The following is a 23,590-nucleotide window of genomic DNA, read 5'->3' as shown; positions in this document are numbered from 1 at the left end:
TACCCTTCTTAAAACTAAATATCACTGGGTCTTGGTATGACTCCCCCTTAATTGATGTTGAACTTGGTTATGTTACATCCACTGCTATTTAGTGGCTTGACCCTATTACTGATGCTTGCAGATTATTTGATATTCTGCATTCACCATTCATGCTTTGATGGCGAGACTGTTGCAGCACCCTCACTACTAAATCTGTGCTCTTATGAGTTGGTGTTTGTAGCCATACAAATTCATAGTCCTTCCCCCACAGATCTGCTCTGATCGTAAATCTACAGGCCGCCTCACCCCAGTGATCCAGTCTGCCTTCCGCAATTTTCAGTCTCAGTCATTATTCAAAATGCACATAGCACCGCTGGTGTGCTAGCTGGTCCATGCCCTTCTCTCAAGTTTCCCTATTGTCCTTCCTCTGTAATCTGCCTTCTCCTCCCATATAACATTCCCTGTCAGCTGACCCTGTCTATGGAGCATTTCAGGGAACGTTATTGTAGTGGCCCTTGGCCCTGATGATAATCCTAATAATCTAAATTTAGCTCCCAGGATTTCTCTCATATTGTTCACTTATGGTTGACAGACACATCAAGACCATAAGATCTTCTTCAGACTGTGTGTGAGAGTCATCCACATGCCTGGTGAGATCTGACAACCACTTATAACGGGCAAGTCATTGGTATCTTATGATTCTTGCAGCGATCACACACCCAACTGCGCCTGTTCTTGATGACAGAATCCCCTCTCCTCTTACCTCTCTAGTGATTAAAACAGGGGTGGGTTCCTTCTTCTGAGGGGGATTTAGTCAGCGCTGGAGGAGTTATCGTCCTCCTCCTTTGGAAGGGAAAAAGCTTCTAAGATTTTTACCCACCTCTTCTTCCATGGAGATCTTCCATCCAAACACACCAGCTTCCTTGACTGGAGGTCCAAGTGGTGAGTCTGGTGTACTACGGTGCAATTGTACTCTTAAAAATGGCTATATAATAGGCTTCCACGTTTGTCTCAGTGACTTGCAGATTGAAATTACTTCATTCACAAGTGGAAAGGTAGCTTTCTAATTGCCAGCCCGGCAAAAGCACTCTGGGATATGTAAGGTCAATCTGGACTCTCGCTTTCCACACATCATTGCCAGTACTAGGGAACCTACAACAGGAATTCTGGTGTTAATCCATGTGGCATGGGCCAGAATTCCAGTTCCTTTGCCCATTGCTATACTAGTTCTGCAGTACTAAACAGCAGGGAAAGATAAAGAAAACTGACTTTTTTCACTAAAGTAAGCAGTTACAACTTCAGATCGGCAGGGGGCAGATGTATTGAGTAAGAAGGGAGGCAATTTTGTATAATTACTTTTCTGACCAAAGAAGTCTCTATTTGGGTTTAGCTTTAAATGTTTTACACGTATTCATCCACCAGTTAAGCAGACTTTGCCTCGGAGGTGAATTGAGGCTCTGTGTCGGTTGCTGGTGACACTAGACTCTCTAGCAAATGTTTCCTCTGCAGTCTGTGCAACAATCTGGGTGCCCGCACCCCAAACCTTTTCTGCGTAGCAGCCATGTGAAAAAACCCCAGCTACTCTGGTTTATGAAACCGTTTAAAAAAATGTTTAAATACAGTTTATAACCCTCAGCAGCTAGTCTGGTTTGACCAGTGTGAATGGGGCCAGACTGGGTTAGTGACGTTGTGCTCTGTTCTATTCTTACCCAGATCGCGGGGAGCTTTTCCATTCACTCTAACGAGGGTGGAAACAAGCTGATTGTGCCAGACTCCCTGATTTCAATGTGGACTTCCTGTTTCTGTCTCATTCTGCTGCTGGCCTCTCAGCTTGAGATTTGATGCCATCTTACAGATGCACTTTAACCTCCTGATCCAGGAGTTGTATCTTCTCTCAGCACCACATGCCTTTGTGCTAATGAACGAGCTAGCACTGAGGCGTTGTTAAACTGAAATTGCTACTAGAACAACTTTGTCAAATCCCTCTCTTTGATGGATGTGATCTTGCAGAGTTACTGTCTGAGCAAGCAGCTCTCTATGTATTTATCTTATCCTGAAGGCTCAATATCTGCACTCGTGGAATTTAACATTTGCTCCTCGCTCCAAACAGATTAAAGGTTATGGAACTGAACAGTTTCAATCTCCATTTCTACAGAGGCCAGAAAGTCTACTAAATGTAGCTTGAAACCCAAGTCTGACAAATGGATCCAAAAATTAATTTCCACTCTTCCCCTGCATTGTTTAGTTCACTTGCAGCCCCCTGTTAACCTTAAAAGCTTCAACAGCCAAACACTGATGAATAAGTTCTTGCAGTTTTATACTCAAGCTTATCTTCCTTTCTTTTAGTAAAAGGTTTTGGAGCGGACATCCATTTTCAAACTAGCGTCGTCACAAGAATTATGTATAGTAGTAGTGTAGAAATACTACTTAAAAGCCTCAAGGGGCAATAAATAATTTCTAATTGTGTTGCCTCCAAAATACTGAAATGCTCTCATAGTCTCTCACCAGTATTCAGCCTTAGTCCAGAGGTAGTAATGTTCCTCAGTTGTGCTACCTATTCCCATGCTTAGTCTTCTATCCAAACCAGTTCAAAGTATTTTTAAATGGAATTCCTCAATGCAGGGGAGATTTACCCCAGTTGTCCTTCGTTCCCCACACAAGCTGGGTACACATTCAGCTGGAAGCTGAGGGCGGTTCTGACAAGACCCTGTCCTCATTAGAAAAATGAGCTGTTTGAATGAGTTTCCATTTGCAAAGCCACTATTCTCTGCATTTACACTGCACTCCTTGTCCCCTCCAGTGTAGAGTGTGCTTCCTCATTCAGATGCTTTGTTGAGGACTTTCTCTTTTTCTAGTGTAAATAAGAACCGGCTTAAGAAGGGCCCATTTGCACTTGAGTGTGTTCAGGAGGTTCTTTAGCCATAGTCTCCAGTGGCAAACATTCATTTTGAGTAGTCATATAAAGCAAAATGTACTAGGGACTGTACAGCCATTACAGGAACACACAGTTTCTGCCCCCAGAGAGCTTGCAATGCTCTAATAAGAGACATGATTTCAGCAAGTCAGAGCAACAGTAGTAGGTGAGAGAAATAGGAGGATGGCCAGATAGTCATGTGGTTACTTATGCCTATCAATTTTTGTTACAAAATTCCTCCCCCACCCATTAAAAATACCTGTTCAGTGCAAAGTGTCCCCTTGCCAGCCAGCCACGGTTGTCACCAGTCATGCTGCAGCCAGCCAGCCACGCTTTCTTTTCCATGCTCCAGATGACAACTTAAGGCAAGTCTTGGCATGCCTTCACTGGGCAACCAGTCCACTTCTGGAGCATAAGTCTCTCTCTCTCTCTCTCTGCATCACTCCTGATGTACCTGTGAAGGCTGCTGGCATGAACTTGACCTGGACAGTCAAGCTGAACTCTTAACATAGTTCTGTAGTGCTGTGGGGAAGTCATGGAGCTTCCAATAAAACACAACCTTTAAACCAGTTGCTCTGTCTCTGCTGCTTTGCTGCTTCTGATTTATCACATGATGGTTTGATCTTTTCAATATCTACATTGATATTCTGACCATCATTTGGCATTTCAGCTGTTCTCCTTGGCAAACCCTCTTTTATCATTTCAGATTGTCCTCATGGCTTTGTTCATTAAGATGTACAATATGATATGGCAGAGAAAACTGCATAATTTAAATTGCCCCTGGAGTCCTCACTTGAAATACTGGTTTTGGACAGCTGTTATATCCTGGGAGATGAGATAAAAGTTCTTAATTTTTTTTAAAAATCATTCTCTTTGGGTATAATGTAAAATGAAAAAAATTGGTCTGCCTTTAAAGAATTATTTTACCCCCTGTAGGGCTAATTTTCTTCCACCCCATTACATAAACAATTAATTGTGTACTGTACAGTCATGTTTGTTGCCTTCTCTGATGCTGGAAGTTGCTTGTAACATAGCAACAGTTTTAATGGAACATGAGATGTACTTAGCATACTTCCAGGGAATCCCTAGTGTTGCAGATTATATGTTTGAGCACATGGATGTTCCTTTATAACTTGTGCAGAAACCCAAGTTTAGTGCTGTCGCAACATTAAGACTCCTCAGCACATCCCGATCTTTGACTGGCAGGTTTCATCATCAGATGACTTGTCTTTAAAATAATTGTGTAGTCTTTTAAAATGTAATAAAACTTTTTTTTTTAAGTTAAAGGGATGCTGGAAGGTTTAAAAAATAAACAGATCTTTATTGGTGATACCATAGATGGTTAAAACCAAATGGTAAAAATAGAACAGACTTCTCAGTTTTTTTGCTGTTTTATATTTAGTCATTGGAAGTAGATTCAATTTTACTTTCTAAATCTCATGCAAATGTTCCAATGTTTAGGTTTCCAACACTGGAGAAGGTTGTTGAAATACAAATGAAGTATTTTTAACATTTAAGTGAAAATGTATGAATGTTTTTATTAGTATTCTCTTTTGTAAAACTTAAATTTGGGGACTAAACCACTAAACAACAATAAAAGTAGGTGCTGCTAAACCTGGAATGATTTCACACTTAAATATTGTATGGGCTAAACCTACAATGCTGGTGCCAAAAAATTCCAACAATTTCTTGCCCTCCCAGATGAATTCCCCTGAATAGCATCGTCGTGTCTTAAAAAGAGCTCTTGTCCTGAAGGTAAAACTTAAACCCCAAAACTGTAAATCAGTGGAAAAACTTTTTCCCACACTTGCAGAGGTATCTAATATAAAAATGGGAACTTTTCTATTCATTAGCTAAGCATGTTGCAACATTTTAAAACTTGAGTTCACGTTCCAGAAAACTCATTTAAAATGAGCATTTTATTCCCGCTACAAGTTTGTCCTTTTCCTGATTTTAGCTGCTAATGTGACGAATTTACAGCAGCATGGCATTTATTCCAGGAGTAATCCAAAAAGGTTGTGGGTGGGAAGAATGCAATAAAAGGCATTCTTTGCTGAAAGGTATTTTGAGCAATAAGTATGTGGGAGGTTCAGAGACAGTGTGTAGATTACTGCGACTACACATGTACCAGTGGATCTGGAAGCTTTGTGCCTAATCGGTTACTACAGCTGATATTTGTGATCTGCTATTCAGATGGAATTTAATGGATACATGGAAAACTTGTTTCTCTACAATGGATGATGGTGGTTAATGCCAACCTGAACTGGCCGAACATCAGATGGCCCCAGCTGCAGTTTTTCGTCTCCTTTTCTGAATGCTTCTTAAATTTGAACATCAGAAAACACGAATCTCAAAATGCACCGCACTGTTCTGACTTTGTTAACTTGGAATGCGCACACACAAAGCCAGGGTGTTTGGTGTCACACAATGCTTCAGTGGCGAGTGCAGAGATTTACATGGCTTAGTCATTCCTTTCCCCCAAATTATTTATTGTATCATTCTTGGTTTATGTAGAACCTTCCCTCTGCCCCTGATAAAATGTCAGGTTAATTTATTGTTAACATCGTACTCCTCTGACATTTTCATCCAATATGTGACCACATTAAAGGAAAGAGGGAGAGAATAACTTACATACCCGCAAAGAAATAACTAAGCCAATCTTACAGCACTGTTCTGTCAATAACAGTCAGAGCACTTTGACTTGTTTGTTACTCATATGTGATGAATAAAGTACTGCAGCAATAATTTTTACTTAATTGTGCATCTGCAGAAAACTTGTCTAATTTGAAGCAAGAGGGCTGAGGGAGAAGTGTAATATGGCTTCTTATTCCACCTCTCTGAAAATATACTCTTAAGTATCCTAGTATTTCTGTTGAGCTCAGAATTCACAGGGCTTCCCCATGACAGCTGGTATGTCTAGTAGCTTCCAGTATCCCTGCATGCTGTAGGAAGAATCCTCATTCTAAAATGGTAGCTACTAAATCCCTTATCCAGCACAGAGAGATGCATGGACGAATGTGTATACCTGTATAGAGCCCTTTTGACTTCAGGAGAGCTCTGTGCAGGTTCTCTCATTTCTCTTTGCAAGGCTGGGGCCTAAGTGAGACTGTCTGTTTTCATGGAAGAAGTGTTAAAAATCCTAGGCCAAGTTGCAGCACCAGATCTAGACATTTTTTTCCCCTACTACACAAAGCTACTTAGCAGATCCTCATTGTTTTAGTGAAACATCTGGTCTGCAAATGAAGCTACCTCAGGGGAGCAATGTAGTACACCTTTGCCAAAGCTTTCAACACAACTTGAAATTACTTTTCAAAGAATAATCTTATAGTATCTTAACACAGAGTCCATTTTCATCATTCTTCTGGGAAGGCTTTAGAAATAAAGAAAGGATGGCTGCGGCTCTGCATTATATGTAGGCTTGAGTTCACCTCATCCTTTCTCCTGCCACCATTCAGTTTAATTGAAATGTAATGAAATGAAACGACGCATTAGGTCAGTGGAAATTAATAGAAGATTTTTTCAGTATTCCTTTTATGGATTTGAAATAAACCAGAAAATAATGTTCCTTTCATAAATACTGAGCATTCATTACTTAAGGCATTGCTGTAAAAATGGTAACATCAAGGGAACTCATGCTTGCCCTGGCCCTGTAAATTTGAAGTAATCTGAAAAAAGCAGATGGAACACGATTTCAGTGAGTCTGATCAGAAACCTTATTGGCTCCTTTTTTACTTTAATTAAGGAAATAAACTAGAAGGAACTATATTGCATTTGTGCCGCTTAGTTTGGTTTAAAGCAAAGACTATGACATATGAAATAGGTGGAATTTAATCTTATGTGCACTTTTAGATGCTGCTCGCCTATCAGATTTTATTCTTCTATCTATTCTGATATGGGTTTTGTTTTTAAAAAGCCCCAGTGAATCTGTATATTCTTATAAGGTAGGAATGCTGCAGTTCAATTGGAAATAGAAAAGTCATTTGCATTTATGAATTTAATTCTGTTCCTAAGATTTTCATTTTCATTTATGGTGTTCATTCTGTTCAAGACTATGGACTAATTTATGGATTAGTTTTAACACCCCCTGCGTCTGTCACACTCAGTGAACGATTTTAAGTTGGAAAGAATCCATATGAAAGAATTAGAATGTGCCACAATGGAGTTTGTATGCTACTGTTTCAAGTAAATATTGCCCAGCTACTTCTGATGCGGTCATTTTTTTTCTTTTGCTACTTAGTTAAATGACTGGTGTCTTAAGGCATGAATGTTGCCAGTGTTTTCCTGTTTTGCAGATACTATCATCTTGTACCACAACATGGTATATATTAGAGGTTTAATTCATTCAAGACCTAGCCACAGTAAACTGAGTGAGTCCTATGACTGATACTAAAAGGAAGTCTATATTAAGTGAAATATGCACCTTTATATCAGCAGAACAAAGCCTTCCTGGGATACTTTGATTATACTCATAAAACAGTCATCTGGTGAACACTGGGTGCTTATGGACGGGTAGAACTGGGAAGGCCATGGATATATATATATTTAACTTCCCCACATAAAACAGTTTTAGCTGAGCCTTCCTAATTAAAATAGAGACAAGAAACTGCCTATTCTTTGTTGTACCTTGAGATGAACAGTGCCTTCACTCCACCTCAATGTTTTATGTTCTGTTCTTCCTTCTATCCTCTTTACTCACCTCATAATATGAAACTACCAGTGTCAGCACCATAGGATAAATTTCATTTTCATAAAATAAATGTGATTCTTGCTATCACTTGGAGACCTGAACAAATGCCTGCTGAAGTCACTGAAGTTATTGACTTCACTGGACCTTAAACTAGAAACAATAACACACATCTTCCCTTCAGCTCTCCAAGAGAACGTGTGATTTCTCCCTCCAGAATCTGGAACACAGACTTTACCCCACTCAGGAACGTTCTCTTTTTTTAGGTTGAGATAGTTTTCCTAAATATGAAATAAAACTAAAAGTGGGCAACCATGTTAAAATCCAGAGAATGATTTTAAAAATTAGTCAACCAGTGGTAAAATCATGAGGTATTCTAGCATTAGCAGCCTGCACAGTCTTTACTGTTACTTAGATATTTCATCTCTTTTACAGAGCTGAACAGTAGTGTTCTTGAAAGTGATTTATACACCATTTTGCATATACTCATTAGACTCACACCAAAGGAGCATAGCAAAAGACTAATTTTCTGTCTATCATAATGCAAAATAATCTTCCTAAGTGTGTTGTTTTAAATCTCTGAACATGAGATCATTCCTCTTTGGTGCAGCATTGTGCCATGCATTAAAAGAAGTAAAAATATGTATAAAATCCTTGTTCTGAAAGAAGATGGTGGAATTGAAATGGACCTCTAGAAAGCTCGTTCTAAACCTTTAATTGGTCTGTGTTTCCTGCTATAATCATCCAATCCATTTGCTAATCATAACTTTATCATTCCAGCTGCAGCAACCATGTTGTTTGACTTGGATATTTGTTCTTGCTTATAACTGCTTGAGAACTTTATTTTTGTAAGCTGTTGGTCTTTGTCCCCAGAAGGGGAAGCGAGATGCACTGTCCAGTTCACACTGTTTCTTGACTAATATCTTTTCCAGCACATGAGTACAAGTTTGCTTCCAGCACAGTTTTATTTAATCTTAATGCTGACATAATGTTTTTTTATTTCAGGAAGACAGTAAATTGAGACTATTTGTAAATGCCAAGTATCTCAGGAGTTGACACTCAGTTCTGTAATTCTTTCTAAACAACACTCCTCAACCTTACGTCCATTTTCCCCATCCCCATTTGCTTGGTTAAAATGAGGCATTATCGCAATGCTGCTTCCAAAAAAAAATAGACCCACTCTTCTTCTCATTTTTGTTTTGGAAGGCTTCCATACTGCCTTCACCAAAGTTCCCAGCGTGAGAACGAGTGCTAGCATATTAAATACATGTTAGATTTGATTGCCAAGATAAGAACAGTCTATGTTGGCAGGGGGAAGAGGTGAATGATGGCTTGATAATCTGTCATGCAAATCTTGGTGTAGAGTTGGTTAAATTGTGCTTTTTTTTTTTTGCTTTGATATTTAAAGCGTTCAGACTTTGAATCTGTAAGTATTGTGTGCTCTTTGTGTGATTCTTGTCTTCACTGATGATCCAGAAATTCAAACGTAGACTGTCCTTAGCTAAATTACAAAGGAATAGCCTTTCATGCTTCTGTTGCTTATTCTGAATATGTGGAAAGACTACAGCTCCTAGGGTTCTGAGGAGAGCATGTTAATTAAGGGGAACGCCTATGTAAAACTGTGTGCTGTGATTATGTGTGCTGTGATTCCTGGTCATTCTACGGAAATCACATGGTTTAGAGTGCTGCACTGCACTTTAACATATGCTTTTGTTCATTTAAACATTGCCTCTGTTGAACTAAATAGAACCCCTTTCCGATGTGAACAACCACATCTGTACTTCACTGAGTTTGAAAATATTTTTCTGGGTATTGACAATTTACAAATAGATTCTGAATAACCAGCCTATTACAGCATGCAACCAACAAATGCATGTAGTAAGAATGTTTTGACCTATTCAATAGAGCCATGGGAGGATAAAAGGAAAACCAGATGTAAGTCAATGGAGAATGGAGATAGATTTTCCACTTAGTGAATTGGGCACAGGTTTAGATGGTTTGGGTTAATCCTGCAGTGTTGTTGCAGAAATGTAAATAGAGCCAATAGGATAGAGAATTTGTTGGAAGATAATCTAGTTGCCAGGACACTCAGAGCTGAGGTGGTAGGAAGTCCATCCAAAATACAGTTCAGTCCTTATAAACTGTCTATATGTTCATATTTTGTCCGGAAAAAGGAACACTGCTGATTTAGATGGCAAAGCAGCAACTCGAAAAATATTCCAAAAGCCTTCAACAAAGCTTCACACTTTGATGTGAAGCAAGTTTCCTAAACCAGTATATTCAAGGCTAGATGCATACAATGCAATACATTTAACTTGTAATATATGACTTTTGGCCTCCAGAGTTTAGCATAAAAGACTAAAAATAGATGGCCTGAACTCTCATTCTTTCTCAGCAGCGGAATTGGTGATTTCTACTTGTGTCCCAGTATTCTGCAAAGACTTGTACTTTTCAATCAAGTGAATGTCTCATTGTTGCATGATTCATTAGAAACAAAGCAGAAAGGCCACCTATAAATGTGGTATGTGTTTGAGTGAATGTAGTCTATGAAAACACTGTGTGCTAGTCCTCGTCTTCTCTCTGTTGCTTAATTGTTACCTCCTGAACAACCCTAAAATGAGCTGAATGCAGAAATTAAACCATGCATTATAGCACTGTAGGTTCTCTAGCATCAGCTGGAGGAGGGGAAACTTGAGGAACTGGCTTATTGATTGACTTCTGATTGGCAATGAAGGAACTGGGGTGAATAAGCCAGGACAGGGAGAGATTTTAGTGAAGGCAATGTTTGAATGTATGAAACCATTTCCAGGCTTTAGGTCTTTGTCCTAGTTTTGAGCATCTATGTTTTGTGACTATTTAACAACCAAAGAGTTGACATTGGTGGTGTTCCCCACGTTTCATGTTCCCCTTAGCTCTTGACCACCTGTAAATATCCTCCTGGCAAGACTCCAGAAAAACAAAGAATTTACTGTTTTCCTCAGGCTCACAGCTTTTGAATTCAAGGCATGTCCTCTAAACAGTGCAACTCACTTCAAATGCTTTTTGCCTTTCATTTTATTATTGCTTGTCACGCAATGTTCTTTGAAAGCTTGCTCATATATTATCTGTTCCATTTTTTCCATTTTCCCTTTTTTTGCATGCCGTTCCTCCTGTTTCTTCCCTTCCTCCAATCCTCTGTTCCCGTGTGTAGACACAACGGCGACGACAGAACCGGCAGTTCACGGTTGGTATCACATTCCTGTTTATCTACTTTCTCAGCACTGCTGAGTGGCAAGGCAAGCCTGGGAAAAAAAAAGAAAAGAAAATGTAGTCTTCAAGGGAAATCATGTTTCAAGTGGACTGATCTCATAAATATAACATAATTTTTAAGGCTTGAAAGGATGTCTCGTCTTGTCATTTCTGTTGAGCTTAACCACCAATTGTTACAGTCGTAGGCTAACGGCAATTTCCAAAACTGATGGAAATGCTATGCATGTAAGAGCAGTACAAAGGGAGCGACTGATTTTTAGTAATCCTTATTACTAGGGTAATCACATCAAAGATTAAAAAGAAATCTGGCTTTTGAAAATATGAACTCAAATTTAATTTTTTAAGAGATGCATAAAATTTTCAGTAGTGTTTTTGGTCTGTGAAGAAGTTGAATTCCTTGTCTCTCTCATAGAGACAAGGGATATTTTTTTGATATTCTGTAGATGTTCTGCAGAAGAAGCTGTCATCTCATAGGTCGGGAGAAAAGTTTTCATCATTGCCCTGTGGAAGAGCTTTTTAAAACAAACATCAGCGCTAACTCTTTTCATTGTCATAGCAGTCTAGCAAACCAGCCCTTCTCTTCTGTTCAAATTAAGCTATCAGTGTGACAGTTTCTTTAGTTCTCTATTTTTAAACCAGGCTCAAATATTCACTTCAGGCCAGAATTCCAGCATACAACATCTTGGCACAAATAATTGATTTTTAAAACAAAATGACACCAGCCTGACAGCCATATTGAATTTGAATCCATATGGGGGTGTGTGTGTGAAGATTCATGTTAATACTTTTTTCACTTTGGTAACTCAACTGTTCCATGTTTCACCCTGAAATTTGATAAGCCAGTAAATCTCATGAGACAGATATCCTTTGGCAACAGTAAAGGGAGGGGGACTGAGAAATTAAATGGCTACAATAATAATGTACAATACCAAAAGAAGGAAAAACTTAATATGTCCTGAAGAACTTGCAATCTAATTTACAATACATTTTTTCACTTGTTTCAAGAAAACTTTTTAGGATGTTGTCAGGTTATGCATACACTGTCCACCTCCCCCTGTAAATTATGATGGTGACAGACGGTGTCCATTAAACGCTGCACATTTGCACCCGGTTACAGTGGTTTTGTCAAGCCTCCTGGTAAACGGATGCATTTTCCAGCAGCTGCAGCAGGAGAAGCCATAGTAATGGAAGCCCAAATGACCTCATATAATACAGACTACATTAAACAAACTTTCAAGGTCAGATGAACCCAAAAAGTTATGGAACCAACCACCCCATTAACATATGAGGAAAGATTTAAAGACGTGAATATGAATACAGTGGTTGGATTAAGTGACAATTTAGGGGTGTACATAACAGTCCACAAATATTTGATGTGTCAAAACTGAGGGAGAAGAATTATCTAGAGGTGTACAAGGTGTTAGAACTTCAAATAAAACTATGTGGATTAGTACTAGGGACTTCTGAAAAAAGTAATCTAAGCAACATTCTACAACTACAGAAAATGCACATTGAGGGATAGGCTGAATCACTTAACACCAGCTCTTTTTCACCTCTAGTCTCTGATTCAAGAATCAATTGAGAGATTAAATTTCAGATTCCTAGGATAGTGTGCCATCCTGCCTTTCTTAGTGTTACTCCTCCGTTCCTGAGTTTTAGTAATTAGTCCGTTTAATCCAGAATTTCCTGATTTAGTGATTCATCTCAGCCTTGCAGGCATATTTCCGTGCAGTTTGTGTGCGAATGCTCTTACTTTCTATGAGACATTTGAAAATCCCTTATACTTTCAGGTGGAGTTGAAAAATACTTTGGGCTAGTTAGGGTGACAAAGTTAGCTACATAGCGTGTAGCCATTTCAAAGGCACTCGGTGTTGGTCAAACGCTGATGAGGAATTTTAACATGGACTTCTGTGGGAGCAGAGTTAGGCCAACACTGCACTCTTTTGAAAATCCTAGTTCTGTTTCTTTCCTACTCAAGAGGCGTCCTCTGAACACCGAGGAGCTCTTTATTTTTAGCCTCTGTTTACTTTCTCCTGCATTCATGGTCTCACTAACAAAGGGTCTAGGCCAGGGGTTCTCAAACTGGGGGCTGGGACATCTCAAGGCTCGAGAGGCTATAATGGGGGGGTCACGAGCTGTCAGCCCCCACACATGCCGCAGCTGAGGCTGTGCACGGCTGACAGCCGGAGCCCTTCAGAACTGGGTGGCCGGAGAACAGCAGCTGCTGGCCAGGCGCTCTCAAGGTGGTGCCGCCCCCAGCAGCAGTGCAGAAGTCAGGGTGGCATGACATGCGGGAGGACAGCATGGCGCGGGAGGTCGTCACTTTTTGGGGCAGGGGGTCGTCACAGCCTGAAGTATTTTCAACAACAAAAGTTTGAGAACCCCTGGTTTAGGCGGCAGAGGTCATATCCCCTGGCAAAAGAAGTCTGGACGTGTGCCTATACAACGTTACCGAGGCACAAACTCCTACCAGAGGCTGCATGAGCTTTATCAAGTGCCCCTGATCGCTGCTGGGACATGACTAGAGCAGGGACAAGACTAGGTGCTGAATTTCAGTCCTCCTGATAACAGTGCACTCAACTCCTACCGAGATCACCAGTTTAAAACAAAATACTTGAAAGATGTTTCCACCTTGACTTTACTACACCTGCCAAGTCATAAGCTTGAAGATTGTATTTCCTCAGAAACCATTGGAGATATTAGAAACATCTGAAATGGAGCAGAAAGTTCAGGGAATACGCATGGCTTGACTTTGGAGTAAATCAAGTTCTTGCATTTTTTTAACAAGTGTGGTTTAATTCAGGACTAACCATAGTGGATTGTGTGAAACCCGCTCACCATAAGGATTTTGGGTTGCTGGGTATCCCTGATGCTTCATCAGCTTGATCAGCCAGAGACAAGAGTTAGAGGCTTTTGCCATTTTAATTCCTCTTGATGTTAAAGCAAAAATAAGAAACTAAAAACTTTATGGGGATGCCATGCCTCAAACCTTTGGGATTTGTATAAGAAAAGCTCAGTCTGTTCACTTGTAGGATACCTGGTTCATATAATACCCAAAATTTGTACCAGTGCGTGTTTTTGGTGTCTATCTGAAATCATCGCAGTTTGCAAGTAAAGGTATTCTTTGCCTCACTGTGGGGAGAGTTAGAAGGGTCTGCCATTCTGCAAACTAGTCTATACCAAGGGTGACATCTTTTTTGTGTGAAATAACACTTCTGTTGATCACTGGGAAAACCTGGGCTGATGGGAGAGAGCCCGGGATGCCAAAATTGAAGAGTAGTTGAATCCATAACTATAGTGAAGAGTGGACATGGCAGTTCATGTTGCAGAAGGAAATCACATTGGAACACAGTTGCAGCGAAATAACCAATATTAGTTAACATCTACTAAGGGCTTTAATTATTTACCTGGTTAGGGAGCTCCATTACACCTACCAGCACCTGTTTTTCAATATGTTAATCTACAGATGAAAAAGTTGTCAGGTTTTATCCCAGAGACAACTTAAATGACAAGAAGTGCTAGGCAAACTAGCTGAGACAGTCTTTTCAGCCTTAAAAATTAACCTGAACTCCACAATACCTGCCTCTTAAAGTGTTCTTTCCCTCTGAAGACTCTTGGGTTTCTTTCCAAGCTTGTGTTGCCAGAGTGTGTATGGAGTATACCAGATGTTTATGTATGTTGGCCATTTGTTCTTACCAATGTCCAATCTGGGTGAGCATGTACATGAATGACTAGAAATGCATGGGCATGATATAAAACCGAATGGATTTTCTCCAAAAAACACTTAAAATTAATTAAAAATTTAAATCCAATATACTGATAGTAAAGAAAATGCAAATGTTAGAATGGAACGTAAGGCTAGTGAGACACATACAAAACTACAATCTGGGAAAGGTTTTTTGAGCAATTACAATTTTTGGAGTGTATCCTAGAGGCCTGGAAAGGAGGGAGTCGTGCGTGAGTGTGTATGTGCGCGTGTGAGTGTGTGTGCGTGTGCATGTAAAACAATAGCAAAAAAACCCTGCCATTCCTGTTTTCTCATGGTACAGAATTTGCGGCAGTAATGCATGAGTGACTTAAAGCACGAACGTTAACCCTGATGCAGTTTAAAAATGAAAGCTTCACTGTAAATTTTCGTATGCACTGTTTCCTTTCTCTGCACTGTTCATTATCAGAACTCTAATAACAGCATGCTCGTGGCTGGCAGTAGTGCTTGTGTTTCTGCTGCACTGCGGTACACTGGTTTTACTGAATTTTTTAAAAAACCGCTCTCCCCTTTTATTTTTTCCACTTTGTGGTGCCAGTGGGGTTGAAGCTCCCCCATGTTTTTAAATCCCAATTCCCTTCATCAATTGACTAAACTGAGGGTTGAACATGGTGTAGCAATGGCAAAAATATTTAGTTAAACATCTAATCCCATGGAGTTTAGAGAACAGGTCATGCCCATTTCCCCCCACGCACCACCCCACCTCCTCCCCCATCTGCCAACATCTAAATTTATTTGCTTTAATTGTTTAAAGTGTTTTGTTCCCATGGTAGGCCTTGGAGCTTAGGCTCGTAGGTCATCTACCCTTCAAGAAACTCTGCATAATTATCCAGCTCATTCTTTTACCTCCTATATGAATAAAGCATGTATCAAAGGCCATGATTTTGTTCATAATGCACTGTGTTGCCACAGCAAAGGCAATATCTGAACTTTATAATTTCCTTAAGTTCTTACCTCTAGTCAGTTTTAAACAAAGCCCTAAACCAGTTTAAAAAATAATTAAAAAACCCATGCACATCGTACTTCATTACAAATGACATACCCACTCTGCATGTGCACTTGTGTGTGCATATTTGAGTACATAAAAATGACATTCAGAAACTAATTCAATCAAGGGATCCTGCTAACAGCATACCCATTACAAGAGTGCACCCTAAAGAGGAATGAATTAAGGAGAAATTTTAGGTTGCATTTCAGCTATAATATTTAACCAGGGAACATTAGGTTACCGTTTTAGTGTGGATGGAACTCCCACTAAATACTAAGGAAAGGAATGGGTTGAAAAAAATCCTTCCTAAAGCTGACAAAGCAGGAAGATAGCATTAAATAATAACATTTCTGTGGTACCAAAATCTGATTTGAGAGTGGAGGAGGGAAAAAAAATCCATATCGATATATGTAGATGTCTATGCCAGTTAAAGAGGGAAATATGTAATTGGGGACACATCAGGGTTTTTTATGATGATGGTAACATAAATGGCCAGTGTGTTAAGTTATTATTTCCTTTCTAACTGTCAGCCACTCTTTGAAAATCTGGCTTAAGTTGACAACCCAAACTGAGCCGTCCAAAATCACTAACCGCTTTTGAAATTTTGGCCATAATAAACAGGACAGTAAAGGAAAATCTCCCACTGATTTCTGCAGTGACATAATTGGGCAACGGTTGGTGCCTAACTCCTGTTTGTGCCATTTGAAAATCTTCCCCTTCATGTATAACCGTAGTAATAAATACAATATTTTAAAATATTACCTTGCAGGTCCAATCCTGGGGGCAATTAAATAAAACATCACAAAGATCTCTAAGCATATTTTAAGATGCTTGTCTACTGGTGTAAAATGATTAACATAAAATGGAGCCCATAATTTGATGTTTACAGTATTTTAAGGAAAGAAAATAATTGCTGCTTTAAAAAATAGATTACTTACGGAACTCTACGCAGTGTTATTCTGTCAATATAAAAATCTGAATAAATAGATGGCATACTAAAGTAATCACTTAAACATCTGTACCTGGAAGAAATGAAACTTGTAACTTCATGTTTGCACCTTTTTAAGTTTTATTATTTGGCAGCAATATTGCATCTGAGTGAAAAGTTAAATTTCATTTATTTAAAGAAGTTGCAAAATCCTTAGAATACATTTTAATCAAAAATGAAAAGACTTTTATATGAAAGTTTAATGAGAAGTAATTTACCACATATTTAAAATGCCTCGCAACAGGTTTTAATACTGTTGGTGACATTTTTGAGTCTACCAGGTGCAGGTAGAAACTGAATTGCTGAATTGTTAAATTTCCTTTTGAAAAAGATTCTTTGCTTCATAAAAAATGCAACGTTGCCCTTTTTTCATTATTGAGAAAACGAAGTTCCCTTTAAGTGAAAGGGAAGACTGTACAGAAGCAATTTTAGTGAGATAAAAATTGAATGGCTCCTCTTCAGAGCCCAGGTTTGCATGTCCAATTCTTCTGAGAGTCAACTCTAATTATATTTGTACAAAGATGTTCATATTATGGTAAAAAATGTGCAGCTCCCTGAAATCGAACAGTGGTGCGAAAACAAATTTCTTGCCATTAATCTAAATGGTTTTCTACGTTAGTAGATAATTCAAGCAGTAGATTCTGGATGACATGGTGTATTTTAAACACTGTTTCATTGAAAATGACAGTTTCATCTTTAATGAAGTGTATGTTGACTGTCTGCTGCTTTCTAATGGGAAAAGTTTTGCATATCAACAATATTGTATAAACATCTTCATCTTTATTATTAAAAAATACCTCTCTACTTTCTTCCTAACTTCTCTCTCCACTCAAGAGAGCTTTTAAGCAATATATACAAGCTCTAAACTCCAATTTTGCCTTTCCTCAGTACCCACTAATCTTATAGAAGCACATATAAAATTCTTTGATACTTCATAAATATAAAATTATTTGTTACTTCATGGCCCACATAAAAGGGATTAACTTTCTGAGATTTGCAACATTATTGCTAAGGAATTTTTTGTTGCCCATTTATAATTACTATTTGAATAATGGTAATGTGTTTTTATACAATGGATAAAACTTTCAACCAATGAAATCTCAGGAGATTTGGATGCTATTTCTGCTCATACACCTAAGGCCCTGTCAACTCTAGAAAAGAGTTGCAATCTGTTGTCAGCAGTTTTTAGCTAATCTGGTGTTGGCCATGCTTTGCCCTTGTCCATGCACCGCTGATGTTGTCAGCAGCAGTTCAGCTAAAACAGTGCCATTTCTTAGTGTATATAAGTCTGGGTGTCCCGTCCCTTGCAAAAGCAGTTTATTACAAGTACCAGTTTACTTCATTATACTGGATGTTATCCCTTAATTAAATAGGTTTCTTTGACCTTCACATACTTCATGTTGCTTTGCAACCTTTGTTAAAGTGTCAGCACAAATGAAGTAGTAAAGAGTAAAATGAACTAAATTTTGTACGCTCGCTGTCAACCTCTCCAAACACCTTTTTCAAACAGACTTTAAAAAAAAAAGACTGTACATGCCAAAGCCAGTTGGGTTGTAGTGGTAGCTTGCAATAGCTCTTAGTATTTAAAGGTCACAGAGGGGTTTATCCTGCCTAACTGCTTTATCAGCTTTGAGGATACTTTTCCACGAACAGATGAACTGCTGAAATTAAAAAGAAAATCATTTTCCATATCAGATTTTTTCACTGAAGACGTAACCGGCAATCGGCTTGGTACAGCTGCAGTGTGCGGTTTTGAAATGTGTTCTTTTTTGAGTGATTGCACATATCCGTTCTACTGTAGGTGCATGCCTCATGCACAGGTGTTGAAGATTTTTCCCTCAGCAGTACCCCTCGGGGCAGCGTGAGTGCCATCTTGTGCCACTGCATGCGAATGGGATGCCTGCCCATCATGATACCAGCCTCCACACTCTGAGAACCAAGGGCCTGCCCATAGCTGGGTCCCGTCTCCATAGCAATGGCTCTTTTGGACCCCTAGCGGCTTCCTTCCATGTTCTAGGCTCTAGAATCTAGTCTCTCCGCTCCGTTCCCACCCGTATACATCAACGAGGTGCTGGGACCATCTGCAGCAAGGCCACCATCTTCCCTCCCCCCGTCCTGTGCATGCAGAGCCATATGCTCAGGACTGTCCTGTGAAGGAATTAGAGGGAGGACCTCCTCAAACAACCCTGAGCCTCCTCTTTGTTGCCTAATGAAGGGTAGCCACTGAGTCTACCTCTCCTCAGCCTGATCATTTCAGAGCTCATCAGGACTTGTTGAGAACAGTGGCTGCAGCTCTGGATATCCAACCAGAAGAGATGCATGAAAAGTCACACAGGCCTGCGGACATTTCAGCGCCTGGAGAACCCTCGAGAGTAGCTCTCCCTATTAATGAAGCTGTCCTGGAACCCGTGAAGGTTTTATGGTAGATGCCATATTCCCTGCCTCCCACTGCTAAAAGAATGGAGAGGAGATGGTATGTCTCTTCACAGAGATTTGAGTACTTCTCTAATCACCCTCCTCCAGGCTCTCAGGTAGTCGCTGCTGCTAATGAAAAGGAGAGATGGACACCAGGTCTCATGTCCAAAAGGAAAAGAAGCAAAATAGTTAGACCTGTTTGGCAGGAAGCTTTATTGCACAGGACATTTACAGCTTAGGGATGGAAACCAGCAGGCTCTGCTGGGTCGGTACGATTTCAGCCTGTGGGGATAATATCCTGAAGTTCAAAGACAAGCTGAGTTGAGGCAAAGCAGGAGTTGACTGCTTTAGTGCAGGAGGCCAAATTAGTTGCTAAAACAGCTTTTCAAGCGAGCCTGGATGCAGTAGATTCTGTGGCTCGAGCAATGACTTTCACCATCACTATGCGGTGTTTATCTTGACTGCAGTAGTCAGGACTTCCCCCAGAGGTGCAACAAACCATTCAAAACCTCATAGAAAGGCCCTTCGCTCTTTTCCAATAAAACAGATATTCAGGGGGTAACCATTAAGTCTTTGGGGTCTTATTCGCCAGTGGCCAAAAAAAAACAAAACCAGCCGTTCCACCCACAGCATTCCCCACACTTACATCCCTTCTTGCCACGTACCCAGAATCTGTCCCAAAAGAGAAACAAAAGTTGCAAGAGGTGTCCTCCTCCTCTCCCGTCTTCTGCAGCTGCCAGTTCTTCTAGGCAGAGTGGGTCCTCCTAAACAATCGGTTTGATCAGTTGGTTGAGAGCAATATACCGCTCCCCACAGTGCCATGTTCCCCACCCCAGTTTTTGCTGACTGCCTATCCCACTTCCTAAGTGCTTGGACCCACATCACCATGCCAAGTGGGTCTTAAGGACGGCAGAACTAAGATGAGCCCTTCAATTAATTGCTGTCCCTCCTTCTCACCCTTCTTCCCTGTCACTCTTCAAGGAGCACTCGCATGGGAGCATGCTACTTGAGGGGATCCAGTCTCTCCTCTTTTTTGGGGGGAGGAGCATGCATACAGGAAGTTCCATGTCATTCAGAGGGAAGGAATTTTATTCTAGTTAATTCCTAATCCCAAAGGCCAAGAGGGTCTCAAGCCTATTTTAGATCTAAAGCAGTTAAACAAGTTCCAAAAGATGACGAAATTATGGATGGCTATTCTAGTATCTGTTATTCCTTCCTTAGTGCCCAGGGGCTGACATGCTGCTCTTGATTTAAAGAGCGTTTATTTTCACCTGGTGATTGACTAGAGCCACAGAAAGTTTCTCAGATGCATGGTCAACAGATCCCATTACCAGTTCTCAGAACTGCCTTTTGGCTTGTCCGCAGCCCCTCGTGTGTTCACGAAATGCATGCTTGTCGTAGCAGCATTCCTATGAAGCTCAGGAATCAGTGTATTCCCCTACCTGGATAACTGGCAAGTGAGTGGCTGGTCCTAGTCTCGGGTTCTCTCCAGTGTAGCCACTAGTTAGTCTGCTTTCAACACATTGGGGTTCCTAATCAATACAGAGAAATCCATCTGTGTGGTGTTCCTTCTGCGTATCAAGGGGGGGGCAGAATTTGTTGGTGCTCTCAGGCCATTCAGTGGCCGTGTGCTAAGTAAACAAATAAGGGGGAGCCTGTTTGACAGTTATGCCAGAAGGCACTTCTCCTTGGGAATTTCTGCATCACCAGTTCCATCAGCCTGAGAGCTGCTTACCTTCCAGGCGTTAAACCGTTCTGGTAGACTACCTGAGCAGGCAGTTTGCAGGTACAACAAATGGTCTCTGAGCCCAGAGGTGTCCAGGTGCGTTTTCCAGCAGCATGGAACTCCCCAAGGGGACCTATTTACAGGAGCAAACAAAAATAAAAGTTTTTGTTCCCAAGCTGCCCAGGTTCACTGACAGATGCTTTTTCCTATCCTGGTCACAAGGTCTGTTGTATGCCTTCCCTCCAGCTCTGCTCCTGCCCAAAGTCTTGTCCAAGATTCTGTTCAGGGCCCAGCGTAGCCCAGTCAATGTTGTCTTCTCTTGGAGTAGTGTCCCGATGGGTGCTCCACTGTAGGTGTGTCTGTGCCCCTGTGCCTCTAATCGGAGATTTTAGGTAGCAGAGTCCGTTCGTCCCACACATGTGCTTTCCCTCCCTGCTTGAGTCACCTACAATGGAATGGACATCTGCAATCACTCGAAGGAAAAACAAAAACCTGATACCTACCTGTCTGTAACTGTTCTTCGAGATGTTGCACACGTCCATTCCACGACCCACCCTCCTTCCCCTCTTTATCAGAGTCTTTCTAGTAGGAAGGAACTGGAAGGAAAGGGACAGGCAGCCCTTTATGCTTGCGTGCAGTGGTGCAGAGCATCAGGGGGCCCTCACTTTGTCCTGATGGGTTCTGCTGAGGGGAAAATCTCTTGACACCTATGCATGAGGCGCGCGCACACCCCCACAGCAGAATAGACTTATGCAACGCACCTTGAAGAACAACTGCTATGGAAAGGTAGGTCCTCTTTTTGTCCAGGATATCCATAAATTGATAAAATGCTGTTTGTGTCCAAATTGGCCAAGGATTTCAATTTGTATTGAAACTAGAAATAAAATGTTACCTACAAACGTGTAATCTAAATAGAACTGTAATGAAGTGATACATCACACCCTTTGACAATTAACAATCAAGGTTTGGGAAGGGTTTTTGCATGCTGTTATGGATGAGTGATTCTGAACGTTCACCTTCATGTTTCGTGTGTTTTAAACAGTGTAGACTGAGGAATCTTTCTGACAGTCTATCAGTACTCAAGTAGATGATTGGAGAACTGCATTTATACGCTAATCTGTTCAAACCATCCGAAGGTGGCAAGTGACTGACTCCCATTTTTTTTTCAGTAAATCCATCCTCAGTTATTAAGTGTGTTGTTGTTTTTTGTCCCTTGAGGAATATAAAGAAAAACGAGTTTGTTTTTACTTGTAAGGCTTTACTCAGTTGCCAAATTCCGCAGAGGAACTGGACTTTGGGGATCTCTCAGGTAAGGGCTAGTAATTAGGTAAAACACTGTGGTGTAACTTGTTCAATCTGTGGATACTGCCTCCACTTTGATTTCTGCATCTTGGCCATTTTGCATGGCACAGTTGCTGTTGTGTAGCAATTAATCAAATACAGACTCCTGCCTTTTAGAATATACTTGTTTTCTGCTTTTTTTCCCTCCTCTCTCAATATTGGCATGCATTTACATATCAACGTATCTCAGAATGGGGGCAGGGAAATGTATGTAATACGAAGTGATTCATATTTCAGGCTGTCTAATAGCTACTGTGAGTTCAGTGGCTTGAAATAATTTTTTAATCCTAATTAGAGAATGGTTCAGTTGAAATTTTGTTACATTTGTAAAACACTCTTGGATGTTGGATTGTGTGAAACAGTCTATAAAAATGCAGTTTACACTAAATCTAGTCTGCCTGCTTCTTCATATTGTGCTGGGAAATTGTCATGACATGATCTCAAATAGGGACAGAAAGGGGTAATTATTTTATCACACATTATAATGTAAATTAATTAGATGCTTTGAATCTTTTTTTCACAGCATACTGAACAGCTTGCAAAAGTAGGTTTTATTACCGATTCCCAAATGCAGGCATTACTCTTACAAATTAAGAAACCAACATCTCTTCAGCGGGTGATTTGGGGTGGTGGATGTATCTGAAACACAGAAATAAACGATGGTATATAGACCTGTGTTAAATGACTTGGTCTCACTACATCCCAAAGACAGGCTCTCTTCCTGAACATTCTGACTACTCTAATATAGCGCCTCTTGTTGCTGCTTCACTTTTAATTGTTGCTTTACTGACCCGTTTTTATTTGTGCAGCCCCATGAGACTCCCGTGGGGTCTGAGCACACACGAACTGTGCGGCCCCATGCGAGACTTTCAAACAGGCCGTACAGGTTCCACTTCCAGCATCAGCATGAGGCTCTTGTATAGTATATGTAATCATCAAGAAGTGGACCCCCTTTAAGTCCTGCTTCCACTGTGGGACTCCTGGCAATTGTTGAGGGGGCTGACTGCAGGGTGCCCAGCTACCTCTGCCCAGAAGCATCTTCTTGATTTGCTGCTTCTCCGTTTTGTAGTATAAAATTGGACCATGTTTTTTAACCTTTTTTTATTCATAGCATGTTTTATTTTGTTCCCAGTAAACTTGTCTGTATCTTTTTTGTGTGTGCCTCTAGAGTTGTAAATTGGCCAATAGGTTAGAAATTATTTAAGTAGTGCATTTTATCAGAATAAGTCCTCCCTTGAGCTGCACACCAGCTGCAGAGCCCAGCCGTGCTGATAATTATACTGCAGGCCTGAGCCAGTCCTACTAGGTAAGAAGTACCAGGTGTTTGTGATGTATCAATGTATGGAGGGGAAATGATAGTTTTGATTTGATCGTTAATTTAAAAAAAAGAACTATTACAGATGAACTGAATGACTTTTACTTAGAGATGAATTCCCTAGTGGAATTGCTGAAATGAATCTCTTCTATCACTCCTGTCATGATTGTGAGTGGAGCGATCTGCTTCTCAAATTCCTGACCGCAGCACAAACTCACAAACCAA

General features: G+C 40.4%; 1 protein-coding gene across 2 annotated transcripts in view; it reads left to right on the top strand.

Annotated features, from left to right (window-relative positions):
• Nucleotides 1–23,590, top strand: part of CADM1 (cell adhesion molecule 1) — a 270,202-nt gene that overhangs the window by 232,811 nt on the left and 13,801 nt on the right. Inside the window, exons 9-10 of one of the 2 annotated variants that reach the window (XM_067565805.1) lie at nt 10,768–10,800; nt 21,965–22,018. The exons of the other annotated variant lie outside the window; for it this stretch is intronic. Coding sequence (XP_067421906.1) covers nt 10,768–10,800; nt 21,965–22,018 — 87 coding nt within the window. The remainder of the gene's footprint in view (nt 1–10,767; nt 10,801–21,964; nt 22,019–23,590) is intronic. 2 annotated transcript variants of the gene reach the window in all.

Source organism: Emydura macquarii, unplaced genomic scaffold, assembly GCF_026122565.2.
Source record: "Emydura macquarii macquarii isolate MOO-44397 ecotype Brisbane River unplaced genomic scaffold, CSIRO-AGI_Emac_v2 contig_312, whole genome shotgun sequence".
NCBI classification, from domain to species: Eukaryota; Metazoa; Chordata; order Testudines; family Chelidae; genus Emydura; species Emydura macquarii.
Note: the sequence above shows the minus strand (reverse complement) of the source record. Positions and strands in the feature narration are given on the sequence as shown.